This window comes from Aquila chrysaetos, chromosome 12 (genome assembly GCF_900496995.4).
Source record: "Aquila chrysaetos chrysaetos chromosome 12, bAquChr1.4, whole genome shotgun sequence".
Taxonomy (NCBI): domain Eukaryota; kingdom Metazoa; phylum Chordata; class Aves; order Accipitriformes; family Accipitridae; genus Aquila; species Aquila chrysaetos.
This window is the reverse complement of record NC_044015.1, coordinates 21,810,841-21,825,497: the sequence shown is the minus strand read 5'-3', so window position 1 is coordinate 21,825,497 and position 14,657 is coordinate 21,810,841. Positions and strand designations below refer to the sequence as shown.

At 39.2% G+C, this 14,657-nt stretch overlaps 1 protein-coding gene across 1 annotated transcript in view; it reads left to right on the top strand.

Annotated features, from left to right (window-relative positions):
* The window catches only part of PLPPR4 (phospholipid phosphatase related 4), a 35,900-nt gene extending 23,451 nt beyond the window's left edge, over positions 1–12,449 (top strand). Inside the window, exons 5-7 of the mRNA XM_030032680.1 lie at positions 4,055–4,112; positions 5,412–5,585; positions 7,608–12,449. Of these exons, the coding sequence (XP_029888540.1) occupies positions 4,055–4,112; positions 5,412–5,585; positions 7,608–8,945 (1,570 nt within the window). The 3' untranslated portion in view covers positions 8,946–12,449. The remainder of the gene's footprint in view (positions 1–4,054; positions 4,113–5,411; positions 5,586–7,607) is intronic.
* The last annotated feature ends 2,208 nt before the right edge of the window (positions 12,450–14,657 follow it).

Here is a 14,657-nt window from a genome sequence, read left to right as displayed (position 1 = left end):
CTGAAGGTGTAAGTCAATAAGATGTACTGTTCAAATACATCTGCTACTCGTTAGTTCAAAGACTTCATTAGTATGAAGTGACCTAAATATAAGCACTACACTACTGAGAAATCGTGAAGATCTTCACTGACTACAATAGTAGTCTTCGATATCTTTTCCACACCAGGTTAACCTTTATTGCCTGTTAGTCATTGAATATCTGAATGTTTTGCAGTCCTTCAAAATTTTGGTGCTTTTTTCAAATCTCCTGCTCTCCAAAAAAGTTACAGCAAAATTATAGAATGCTTGAAATGACTACAATTTCTGTCTCTGACTCAGCTGCATAATTTCTCTGTGTACCTGATTAGCAGACATGAAGCTGTGTTACTTCTGTCACATCCACTTCACTAAAGCTTTGCACTCCTTTTTTGTTCTGTATACAGCCCCAGATGCTAGCTTCTGTTTTAACTTTATGCCTCATGGCATTACATTTTTGTCACATGGCTATTATTAAAATGTTCTGTCTATGTATTAAGGCACTTCTCCCCCAGTTTGTTTGCTTTCCATTTATTTCAATGGACGACACACTTGGGAATCATGAAATCACTCACTTTGTAAGTATCTTCCAGCAAATGTCATAATCTGTCCCCTTTCACTGGGACAAACCAATTTCACTGATGTTTAAAGACCCTAAATTGTTTGATGTATTTGGTCTTAAAAATGTCTAGTGGGCTAAGACTCATAATTAGCATTGATTAATTTGCCGTATCTTTTCCATTTATATATGTGGGCATGATCCAGAGCTGGAATGAAGGATTGTAGCTCTATTTGGCCCAAATAATTTGGTGACAATAATTTTGGTGAAAGGCGTAACCAGAATTACTACATCAGCCTTCGCCTCCCTGTCTCTTTTCCCATAACCATTTGCTGTTACTGGGATACTGCCACTGAAGCCTGACGTTTGCAAGCAGTGTGTTGCACCTACGTGGTGGCCCAGGGAAATCGGTGTAGCTTTACACGAGCAGGCAGAAAAATATTCATGATTACATCTCACTCATTTCATTATCATCTCAAATATGATGCCTACTGCTCTAAATTGACTGCCTGTAGCCATTCCAAAAATGGAATCACTCCTAAGTTTAAATATCATCACTTCCAAAAAACAGTGAAATTAGTTGTAACATATTAAGACTAACCAATCAGGTTTTGTGTATTTCTGTTTCTTTAGGTAGATGATCATATATTGATATCTCAAATTGATTCCCATCATAGAGGATACATTTGGTGATCTATAATATTCTGGCACCACCCTCAGTTTCTCCTTAATTCAATTTTACTGCATTTTCCCTTTATTAAACTGTTGCTTTCTTATGCCTGTCTCAACTTCACCAAAGTGATCAGCACTTGCTACTGGTTCAATACTTCCTTCAGTCATCTACTATAGGAGTTATGGTATAACTTCTCCAGCCCAGGAGGTTAATTTGACTTCAATAATTTCAGCTTGTAAAAGACTTGTTCTTCTGGGATTGCTAATGGCCTTCATTTTTTATTTGTACTTCCCAGAAACTTTGGTTCCAGAAATTTGCCTCTAGACTCCTCTATGAAAAGTAATAGAGAAGAACACACATAATTATCCAGCTGATTATATGAAGTAATTTTGTGCAACATCCCCAAATATCCAGTGGTTTCCTTTGTCCATCTTTTCGTCTATTTATCCTCAAAGAGCCTTTTCAGTAATTTCTATTCAGATCTCCAGTGAGTTCTCTATCCCCTGTAATTTCTGATGTTCTGACTCAGTATGACTCTCTCTCTCAGCATGACTCTTTCTCATCGTTATTCCCCCTCTACACATCCTCATGCATGAGCATTTAGAATGATACACAGTCATCTGAGTTCAGGACATGTTTTCTTTGAGACCTTTGTTCACCTTTTCAATACAGAGCCATACAAAAAGGCTACATATTTTTAGCTTGAATTATTTTAATTTTAGATTAAAAGATAACAAATAGAGGAACAAAAGCAGTGTCACCATTAGAGAGTACACAGAGTGCACGTAGTCTGTAACATGCTGTGCTTGCCCTGAAAGCATATGAACAGAAAAAAGAATAAAGAGAAAATTGACTGTAGCATAGTGACACACCTTATATACTATAAAAATGCCATCAAATTAAGGAAGTTCTGAGTTGTACTAAAGTTCATAGAATCAAATCTACACATTAGCTCCACAGAGACCGTAAGTAGATTTATGCTTCCACTAAAAGCTGCACAGGGTAAAGGAGTTGATTAGCCAATATGAACATTTACTTTTTTTTAATGTCTTCATCCTCCTGTCCTCAACCCTGAACTTGTTCCCCACAGATACTCTTTGTGAAAGGTTTGTTCGGGGGTGCATGGGGGGAGGAGGAAAAAAAGAATAATAATAATAATTTAGGTCTGTCTTTACAAATGAAAAAGGAATCATGCTGATTTCATCATGGCCAGTCATGAACCTGCTGGAACCATGGGCTCAAATTCAGGTCAGCAGTGTGGCATTCACACTGAACTACATGACACATTTAATTGCCAATGAATTATTTAGAGCAGACAAGGCAAACTGCATAGGAAAGAAATTTAGAAAGAATTTAGGCTCTGCTGCTTTGCAGAAAAACATCTTTGTCTAAACGTAAAGGACTATGTTTCAGTCTTTGCTATTTTAAACTAGCTAACTCAGGTGCTGCTAGGAGAATGGCTATACTTGGAGCCCAGTTAGGGCAGCAAGACCCACCTGCGAAGCTGAATGATTGTTCAAGTTTTTATCCCAAGCTGAGCTTTCTCAGGTGAAAGTGGCTGCAAGATAGACATACCCTTCTTCACCAAGACAGCCAGCACATTACATGTCCATGCCATTTTAAGGAGATAAATGTTCAGATATAAACTGTTATACATCTTCACTGCATCTTACTCGCTCTTAGAGCTCAGAGGTCATCAAAGTTTTTTAGGGCTTCTACAAGCTACGAACTAGATGTCCGCCATAGAAGATGTGTTACTGAATCCAGCCCCAGCTGTTTTCTCCCCTACTGTGTAAAAATCTCTCCTTCATGTTCCCATCACTTTTTTTTTTTGTTTTAGAGGACTGAAATGGGTCTATAAGAAGAACAACGTTAAAATGTTAGAGGGCCTCGTGATGGTTCTGTGTAGCTGCAACTTACACAACACCTCCTTTTCTTGGTCAGAGAAGTAGAAGCTAAGCTGTCACTTTTAATTTTCATATATGCAGTTTCTGACTCAAGACCCAGTCCACATTATTCAAGTCCCCGGGTTTTGAATGGGAGCAGAAGGCCCTCAGCAATTTCAAGAATAGACCTGATATTCCCTACTGCCTCACACAGTTTGGACGTATTTTCATTTACCCTCTTATTCTGGGCTTCTGGAAGGGGCCCGGTAACTCTTAAAATGTCCTCTCCATGTTCTTGTGCTCCGTTCACTCCTATCGTGTAATAAAGTGCTGAAATCTAAAAAATAAACCTGAAGACATAGCAAATAAAGATGTAGTTTGCCTCTCTGAGAAGAATGTCACCCTGTCATCCCCCCATTATTAGAGCAACAAAGCAGGAGCAAGAACATGATTAATTCAGTTGCTGAAGTTAGGGCCTGATTATTGAAGTGTATGAGTCCTTACTTTGAAAAGAGTCCAAGTGAAGTCAGTGAGAATAATCATAAGATCAAGGTTCATGCATTAAATAAGTTATATAATTAGGTACTTACTGAAAAGTTATTATGGAAATTTATTTATCGAAATAAATTCATAGATATTTCTCTCAATCAAGCATTGTCTTTAGCTCATTCCTACTGTTCTCTTAGTACACAAAAAGAATTTCATGCTAAATATTTACTTCAAAACAGAGAATTTCATTAACATTGGTCCTTTCTCCAGATTATAGAAAAGAAATTTAGAAATTAAATGTTTCTGATAGATCATATATTGCTTAGGAAGTGTAAGCTGAAAATGATTGTACCACCCAGTGTTTTTTTCAAGTGAACACTAGCACACTGTATTTGAACTGAGAAGCATAATTTGAGTGTCCTTCCTTGGCAGAAAGTCATTCCCTTCTCAACATGCCACCCTGGCAGCCTTTGCAGCAGTGTACATTTCGGTGAGTAACCAACTCTGTTCATTTTCATTTATACAAGACAAAAGTCAGAAAGTCATTTGCTGTATATTGTAAAGTGATCTCTTGCCTGGATATCCTGGATAGATAAAAGTTTTTATCCTCCCAGTTTGAAAGCAAAATAAAACTACTAACAGCTGAAATAAAAACAGCTCTATTAAGAATACAGAAAAGATTCAACTGCTTCACATCCTTTGTTAAGAAGCAACAAAAAGTGTAATGTTAAAGTATATTTGATGCCTCATATTATTCACATATAAAATGTAGTGCTTATCTGTCTTACAGGGTGATATTTTAACTTACCATTCCAATTAACCTTTATATGTTCTGCCTTTTCTTTATTGCCATCTTTACTTGACTCACTGCTTTTAAACTTCAGGCATTAAGGAACAAACATTTATGTGATGTAGTTTCATTTGACCTCCATAGAATTGCAGCATGGATGAACTGGCACAATCACTCCCAGAGGCCTCCAAGGCGCTACTGCAATGCAAGTGAATAAAAACCATCACTAACTAGCAGGGAATTGTAGGACATGCTGCAGCGATCACAGCTGATTTTCCACATCTGACCAATGACATTTCTTCAGTATGGGGTACACTGTTTGCATGAGTGACCACTCAAATTGAAGTTTAAATAAAATAAAAAAAAAAAAAAAAAAAAGAAAAAAAGTGATTCCATCACACGTGCTGTAAAAATCAGAGGAAAACAACAACAATGACAACCACTTAATCAAATTAGATAATGGAATTGTGCGTGTACTCGGAGCTTGCCACTATTTATTCTGCCCAGGGAAAGGCCAAAATCTGGAATAATACTGATGAACCACCTCCACTTAATTTTTGTGACCTCCCTGACATCATGGCCCCCAGTTGAGAAATGGCTCTAAAGCATCTGGTAGTAGCTTTTGTTAGAAGAGGTTATTGCTTTCATCTGGCATGACATCTGGCTTCTGTATTTCAGAAGCGGTGGCTCCTTAGTCACATTTACAGAACATTTAGGTTCTGACTGTGAACAGTATTTAGGCATAAAATCCTTATCCTAATTGATGTCAATAAGCAACACTGCCTATTTCTGGAAATCCATTCCTTGTGATTTCAGATCTTCCTACAGTAAGTGAGCAAATTTTAACAGGGCTGTAAAATAAAATCAAAGTTATCATTTGCAATATTACTGTGTAATAGTGATCTATGTGTGAAAGAAACATTGAATGCGAGAAATTAATATCCTCTTAGGTAAATTTAAGTTTCTTCAACTGCTTCTTCATTTCTTTCTTTTTTCAAGATGTACTTCAATTCTACGTTAACAGACTCCTCAAAACTTCTGAAACCACTCTTGGTCTTTGCTTTTATCATCTGTGGAATTATATGTGGTCTGACTCGTATCACTCAGTATAAGAATCATCCAGTTGATGTTTACTGTGGCTTTCTCATAGGAGGAGGAATTGCTCTCTATTTGGTAAATATAATAGTCATGTAGTTAAGTTTTAGCAAATAAAACTGACAGGGCTGTAATAAGAGTACTGATATTTTTTATGAAAACTTTTCATCACGGTCATATGCCATAATTAAAAATACAGTCAAAATGTGTTGAAGATGATGATGTTAGGGGTAATCGCTTTAAAAATAAACAGGAAAAAGCAAATATGTTTTTCAATTTAAAGTGCCATAACAGTGCATAAAGTGGTATATAATGATCTGGCATTGTATACAGAAACAGCTCTGACATTATGTGCTTCATTAAATACTTAAAGATACTCATCTTTTCTACTCCACATTTACAAGCATAACACAAGAAAAATATTGGATTAATTGGTATTTGTTGCCAGCCTGAGTTTATATTGCCAATGTTAGCTTTATGATCTCAAAAAAATGGTTGAATTAATATGCAGCAACTCAGCTGAGTAAATTGCTGAACCTACAAGAAATCAAAGGCAATGTTACACCCTTATGATTTTTTGGAGCTCTTCGGGAAATTATGCAGGGGAAATAGGATGCCCAAGCCAGGTTATTCCTATGCTTTTCCTCTGTACTTGGTTGAAACAGGTGGAGCACCTCGGAAGGGTCCTGTAAGGGAGTAGTAGGATAGGCCTGTTTGTGTCTGTCAGTAGGAAGCTCATCCAGCATTTGCTTTTGCTTGCTGCTCTCAGTATGCCTCCAACATGACTGCTGCTGCCCTAGCTGTTCAGCACAGTGTCAACCCAGGTGCCTGTGAGCAGTCAGGAACTTCTACTGACAACATTTTTGCTCTAGTGTGGGCAGGTGTACAGAAGAGTCTTAACAGCCAGTGGGATGTTTTTGACCCCAAGAAGACAATGATGAATTTTAGTATAATACTAAAATAAGGTCATATCCTATCCCCATTTTTTCTGTGATAAGATAATCTAAGGTACATGCAAAGAGTCTACAAAGGTGACTGGGGGAAAATGGCTTTCACAGTGGCAGAAGAAAAAGCAACCAGGGTAGATAATAGAAACCCCATGAGCTACTAAAGTCAGTTTCTATGATTGCACTGTGAGCAGAAAGGCACTCTGTTGAGAATATTATTTCAAATGATTAAGCTGTTGTAGACTCTCATAAATGGAGCCGTTGTTCCCATGTTTGAAATCCACAAACAAGTATGCTCTTTGTTAGGTCTTCTCCATATACTGTTGCATGACAACATACATCAGAGAGTACATTGTCCTGGATATCCCGTAGTCAGTAAATCTGCCCTGAAAACTACACACCAATAAGAGGAAGGGGAGGGGAAATCATGTGAAACTACAAATAACTCTGAAAGGAGTGTAAAGAACAAGTAACCTAAGTGATTGAGTCAGGCATTTGACCCTTTCATGGAATATTCTCTCTCAGTAGAGCCTTTTTAAAATGACAGCATTTTATAGTGAGTGCTGAATAAGAAGAGGCTGTATGACTAAATCTTGTTACAGTTCTGCACAGCTTGGAAAGCAATGGATTTAAAGTTGATATATTGTTCTATCATGTAGATATTGTATTACATGGTTATTATGCAGTAGAAAGGGCAGAATCACAGAGCAGAGAACAACTCAAGCTGTATCAAGGTTCAGTAAATCAGAGCAGACAGTAGTGTAGCTGTACAATAGCTTTGCCTAGAAGACTGCAAACATTTACTTTGTTATTTACATAACAAAACGTTCTTTCTTCAGCTGTATCTGTTGCTTTATAAAATGAAGAAAACTGAAGGAGGCTAAATCTTTTCCTCAACTATCTATTGCCATGAACTATGTGCCCTAGTTGTCCTACTGAGCCTACTGCATACATATCTAGATGTACCAGACTGAGGACAGAATTTGGAGTAACGATATACTGGTGAGGAAAGGAAAGTGAGCATACCTTGTCAGTTAAGCTGGACTAATTCTATCACTCAATATTTATTTAAAGGCAGAAGAATATAATTAAAATACCTTAAAATGTCTCTTTTTTCCATAACTGATTGCTGATGCTTCTGTTCAAATATCAGGGCCTGTATGCTGTGGGGAATTTCTTACCAAGTGACGAGAATGTGTTTCACCCAAATTTTCACAGAGAACCTCTAAGGTCTTTGACAGACCTCAGTCAAGATGCTAACAGAATCCTGCCAGGCAAAAATGGTAGCAGCAGTGATGGCATTGTCTCTCACCGTACAGAAAGTATCCTGAATAGAAACCACAGAGATTCAGGGTCTCTAACCAATATCAAGAGAGCAAATGCTGATGTAGAAATAATAACACCACGAAGCCCAATGGGAAAGGAAAATATGGTTACTTTCAGCAACACTTTGCCAAGAGTCAACACACCATCCTTGGAAGATCCAGCAAGACGAAATGCAACAATACATGCATCAATGGATTCTGCCCGTTCCAAACAGCTGCTTTCCCAGTGGAAGAACAAGAATGAAAGTCGAAAGTTGTCACTGCAAGTAATAGAGACTGAATCTGGCCAGTCACCACCAAGGGCTATTGAAATGAGGTCAAGCTCAGAACCCTCCAGAGTGGGTGTAAATGGTGATCATCATGGCCCAACTAGCCAATACCTGAAAATTCAACCTGGCAGCGTACCAGGTTGTAACAACTCAGGTCTTTCTGGAGGGCCAAGGGTCTCTATTCAGTCACGTCCTGGCTCATCCCAGCTAGTACATATTCCTGAAGAGACTCAGGAGAATGTGAACACATCGCCCAAAAGTAGTTCAGCTAGAGCTAAATGGCTGAAAGCTGCTGAGAAGAGTGTTGCATGTAGAAGCAATAGCCAGCCAAGAATCATGCAAGTAATAGCCATGTCTAAGCAGCAAGGAGTGCTTCAGGGCAGTCCAAAGAGTTCAGAGGGAAGCACAGTCACCTGTACAGGAGCCATCAGATATAAAACCTTGACAGACCATGAGCCAAGTAGCATTGTCAGAGTTGAGGCCCATCCAGAAAATAACAGACCTGTAATTCAGATGCCATCAGAAGGTGAAGGAAGTGGGTCATGGAAATGGAAAGGTCCTGAAAAAGTCACCCTTCGTCAGACATATGAGCTAAATGATCTTAACAGGGACTCTGAGAGCTGTGACTCCTTAAAAGACAGTTATGGTTCAGGTGACAGGAAAAGGAGCAACATAGACAACAGTGAGCATCACCATCATGGAATCACTACGATAAGAGTCACGCCAGTGGAGGGAAGTGAGATTGGCTCAGAGACTCTGTCCATTTCTTCTAGCCGGGACTCAACACTTCGAAGAAAAGGTAACATCATTTTAATCCCTGAGAGAGGGAGCAGTCCAGAGAACACCAGAAACATCTTCTATAAAGGCACATCCCCCACACGAGCATACAAGGACTGAGAGGAAACATATCAGCTGGTCCGTACCACCACAAAGTAAACACATCTTGACACAGGTTCTGCTCTCTTTGTTTTGAGCTGATAGTTAGCTTTGATGTGCCAAATTATTGACCAGCAGCCCAAATGTTGTTGAACACTGCTGATGTGCAATGTGCATGAGCCTGTGGAAAGCATGTGGTGGGGGGAAAAGCACAATGCCAGAACCTAACTAATGTGAAACATTTTCATGAAACTTGTTTCTTCAGACTCAAAACATTTATCTGAGGGTGATGATGTCAATCAAAACAATGGTCTTGAACACAGACACTTTATTTCCTGAATGTGCCAACTTTTTTATTTATATTTGTGTCCAAAATCGACTGAATTTTTCACAGCAAAGGCTGTATCAGTGGTATATATTCACCTTTGCAGAATTTGCACCAAATCTTTACTACAGGATGGTGCTGATGATAACTTTACATGTTTTGAAAAATTGCATACTTATTAGATTCTACAAACACATGACATATTGATGTGCAGTTACTTTAAAAGTAATATTGCTAATACTATGATGATGCTGGCTGCATTCATTTAGCATAGAAAATATTTACAGCTTTGTTATAGTGGATCTGTCACATTCAAAGATTGCAAAGGTTTTGTGTAGTTCTTTAAGATGTCTACTGCAACAAAAAATGTGTGGGTGCCATTCCATTAGAATGGAATAACTATCTATTTTGAATAGTTTTGCTGCTACTGCTCAACTTTTGTTTAAGAACAGGTGCTACTAATGAAGAGGCTGCTTCTTAGTGGGCTAACTTGTAGAATTGTTTTAAATTATGTTTTTTAAGGGGTCTTTTAAAGTACTACAAGTAATTCACATTTTACATTTTTAAACCTCTTATCCTGTCCTTCAGCAACCCTTCCATTTTTCTATTAGTTTTTAACCTTATAATGCAGGACACCAATAACTGCAAGATGTGCAAATGTGAAAGATGAGCCCTGAGTAAATAAAAATAAATGGCCACTTTCCTGACCGGCTTCCAAGGAGACAGTAATTAATATCATAGCTCACACTTAGAAGCAGTCATTCACCTCACTTGCTTAGTATGCCACAAGAACAATCACAAGTTTCACCCCAATCACCATCATTTAGGGGATTTATGCTTCGCTTTAAAAATGGAATGCCTCAGTATTGCAGAATCACTGAATGAGTGTTGCATTGTGCCACTACTACTGTTCACCTCCCTTGAGACACCCTCCAGAGCCTTCTTAAGCATTATTTTTTTTTTCCCCACCACTGCCACTTAAGAATATGGAGGGTCTCTGCACCTGAGAGAACATGGATTATTTTAGTAAATTGAGCTTTGGATATAATGAAAGAACTTGCCTGCTAAAAATCTCCATTGCCAAAAAATGTTGAAAGGATAAGCTCTGAAAGGAATAAGCATAGCATGTCCCAGGCATGCTAGAAGAAATGCCTCATTACAATTGGCTCTGACTTAAATAACTTAAACCATGAAGGAAGCCACAGGCAGTGTTCGCCCAGTGCAGCTCCTCATTCCCTCCTACATAATTTCCACCTGAAAGAGAACTACAGTCAGACACCTCCCAGCTCCCCTGCTAGGAGGGGGAGGGAATGGCTTAGCAGTCCCCTCACAGAATAAGTAGTAGCAGATCAGGTCTGTTCTCTGGCTTCTCGAGAGGAGTGTTTTGCTCTTAAGTCCTCTTCTGATGTAGGGTTTCAGAGAACCAGATACATACTACATAGTCAGGACCCGTCTACAGACCCTACCCCACAGAACTATGATGAAAAGCCCACCCTACCCCAGCCAAGTAGGAGGTAGAAGAAAGAATCATCCCATCCCAAGAAGATAAATAGCACAACACATACAGACCAAAAAAACCCAAAACAAACCAAAACAAAAAACCCCAACCCAAAACCTCCAAAACCCACAAAAAAGCCTCAAAACCAAAACAAAATCCCAAACCCACCCCCAATTCTAAGTAATTTCAGAAGTATGAGGATGGTGTTTGCTAATCTGTATAGAAGAAGGGATTCAGAGCCAATAGAAAGCTTTATATACCTTCCCAGTTATACAGGTGCTCCAGGCTTAGCTGAGTGCTGTCAGCCAACCCTGTCAAGCAATGCTTCCCTCACGTGCCCGTCACCCAGTGCTGTGGAAAAGTGTTGGTCCTTAGAGGAAATGACTGCACTTTTCCTGCTAGTAATAGAAGACAACCCCATCATACATTTGGTGATTGGAAGGAAGTATTCTGCAGGTTACATGTAAGAAGCTAACCAGTAGGGTTGCAGCATATTGTGTATGTTAAAGGCACAGTATGTTGAAGTGGAGTTTAAGGCACATTAGCTGGGAAAAATAATCATAGATGCCAGGGCGGAAAAAAAAAAAAAAAGAGTAATTTTTTAGAAATATGTTCTCAGACTCTAGTATTTACAAGTCAGGATTTGTTTTTTTCTTTTTAAAAGGATGAATCTTTAGTCCTTGGTATTTAATATCAAATTTTGTACAAGATTCCTAGGAATTACAAACACTTGGATTGTCACAAACAAAACCCTTTGGATTTAGTTTAGTCTAGGTATGTGATAAAGCAGGCGGGATTAGCTTTAAAGGAATGGGCAAGATACAATCACTGTTGGCCTATCAATGCAGGGAAATAAAATGCAATCATTTGTTAGTTTGTAAGTGCAGGGGAAAAGAACATAAGTAGATGAACCTGGAAATAATGGGAAATTGAAATGGAGAATAATGGCAATAAAGCAAAGATTAGAAAATGTTCCCTCTGGCAATTTAGCTGTATTGGAAACAGCAGGATTCCTGGTGGGAGTGTTTGTTCTTTATTCCTTGGTTTTAGTCAGATATATATTGGCATATGTGTTGCTTTTATTACTCTAAAACTTGCTGCACTATTTCAAGTGCAGTGTGATATTTTTCCTAAGGTTTCCTATTTCTTAACAAAAGATTTTAAAGCTCTTGTGTAATCATTGAAATTGTGTTCTTTACATAAATATTGATATATTCTTTTTTACTCAAAGTGCCAAAGGCTACTCTTTTTAATAATGGCTTATCAAATTATATTACATTAGAGAGCAGAAATGTAATAATATATACATTGGAACTCAGACCTCGGCATGTATATTTGATAAGGAGCCTTTTGTAAAAATTACTCTTTGTTTACATTCCACTGATACCTTAATTTAAAATTAATCAAATAAATTGACAGGTGACATCTTCTTAGCGTTCTGATTTTCTTACTTGCTAACAGGCACGAATTTCTTTGTTAGGCTGTGCTTTACTGAGAAAAGAAAATACTCAAAAATAAAATATGTTTTTAAATGAGAATTCTCTATATAAAGTATTGTGTTTAATAAAATGTTATGCAATGTTTTCAGATGGAAAAAAATTTGTAAATTGCTATAAATGTATTTTGTTAAATAAGTACAGATCAATGCTACTGTGTGAGTTTATTGTGCTAACATCATGAAAATAAAGATAAAATTCCTCATTGATGTTCAGTCATCTCTGTGGTGAAGCAAAGTCTCATTCCCCCCGAGATTATTTTTCAATATTATGTATCTCATGACACGTAAAAGTGGTCATCAGTGGGAAACCTGAAAACCTTGCATAGTTGTAAGTTATGAGGAACAGTGTCCAGACAAGCTTGTCTATCCAAAAAACACTTTACAAAAAAAGGAAGCAAGTGAATTGGGAACTTTAGGCCATGTGAAGACACGTCTGCTAGATCATTCTGCAGGACCAGCTGCATTGCTAAGCCCCTAATGCCTCTAAACCACCTTGCTAGTGTTAGGTAGAGCTGCCGGACACGGTGAGGCCCACCTTGGATTTGTGAACGAGAACAAGGCAGATGTCGGGAGCAAACCTGAGAGGAAGGGCTCTCTCCAGGGGAAGAAGTTAGGATGCAGGATTCATCAGCTGACATACACCCTTTGCTGGCAACAGTGAGAAACATACACATAGCAGCATGCTGTCAAAAACACTGTCTTATCTAGAAGCCACACAAGGTATGTAACAGCAAATGCAGTCTCCAAGCCTGTCCTGAAACACCCTGAAACAGGACAACAGCAGGGCCCTAAGTGCCTGGGATGGAAGACACTGCTGTAGCTGAGGCATGCATGGACATTGCCAATGGCATAATAAGGACGACAGGGACTAGCAGGGCCCCTGCAATACATGGCAGCAAAGCAAACGGACTGCAAGAAGCTTTCCCACGTGTGCCTGGGCCTTTGTGCAGGCTGCCACGTTGTAGCTGCGTGTCCTTCTAGCAGGTGACCTGCCTCGGCTGGGGTGGTGGAGGGACTGGGCAGCTGATGGCACTGCTGGCTCCAGCCAGGCACTGCACTGCTGAGTGGTACAACGTCATACATGTGCCACGCTCCCAGTGAAGGCATGCTGGGGTTGACTGTTGTCACCCCATGCTGTGGTGCAGATCTGGGTCACTTGGCAATCTCTGTCCCAGGACTTTCATGACAATTTAAGACGGGGGCCCTTAGGCAAAAGAGAATTGGAAAACAGTATGTTGTCTCTCAGAGAAAGGGAAGTGTACATACATTTATGATGCTGCTACCTCTGTGGTGACTGAAGAAGCTCTCTGCTTGTGGCTGGGACTGGAGAATGTCTTGACCCCACTGCATGAGCAGGCAGTTTCAGGAGAGGCCTCTCCTTTGGCCAGGAGCAGATGCTCCTGTGGCAGCCCATTACCTCCCACAGCAGACAACTGCCTTGAATGAGGCTGTGTGAAGGGTGAGGGCTGGGGACCAAGGTTACGGTGTCCCACCCTCTAGGACACATACTGGTAGCTTGGGAAAGCTACAGGCAGCCATGGCCAGGTATGGCTCAGAGAGACCCTGGGAAGGACTGCAAGAGAGTAAAACAGATGCTGCTAGGATATGACTGTGCTGACAGTTGACATCTACTACAAATCTGATGACTTCTCCTCTGGGAATGGCCCTTTCCATGGACTACAAAGGGGCCTAGACAATGAGTTCAAACATTTTAAAAGGCACATTTTAAACATCTAAAGTTAGGCTAAAAATTAAGTCCCCCTGTGAAGGATACGTTTGATGTAGAGGTTATATTATAAAACTCAATCTAAGATGAGAAACTACCTCTACTGACAAACCTCGTCTTACTCTCTTAGACCATTCTGGCTACAGCAACACTGTCACTAAATTAAGAGAGCTCACTGTGATCCAGATTGATGACTGTATCTAATCACGCAAAGGAGTTTTCAAAGGTATGAGTGATTAAACTGAAATTTAAATCTATTCTGTGCTGGATTTTAAAAGACCTTCAGAGGTCTTGATATAAGAAGCCACATAAGACAAGATTGTACCGTAATCAGGTTGCTATAGATTTATGAAGACCTTTTGTATGACAGATCAGTGCACAGCTAATTTGGCAGGAACATTTTAAAGGCATTACAACCCTGGTTCATAAAATTGTGAATAAAATCTCTTCACAAACCTTATAGCACAGACTGTATCAAACATTGGACAAAACTAACAAGTGTCTCCATACTGCACATTCAAAATGAAAGTAAGGGAACTCCAGCTGCACACATGTACATACACACGCACACATAACATAAAGTTAATGTACTCAAGCCAGGCTTTAGAAAGAGAAAGCTAAACAGATAATTTAAATCAAGGAACAAATTGTGGCAAGGCTACAAATACTACCTCTAAAATTTTCCT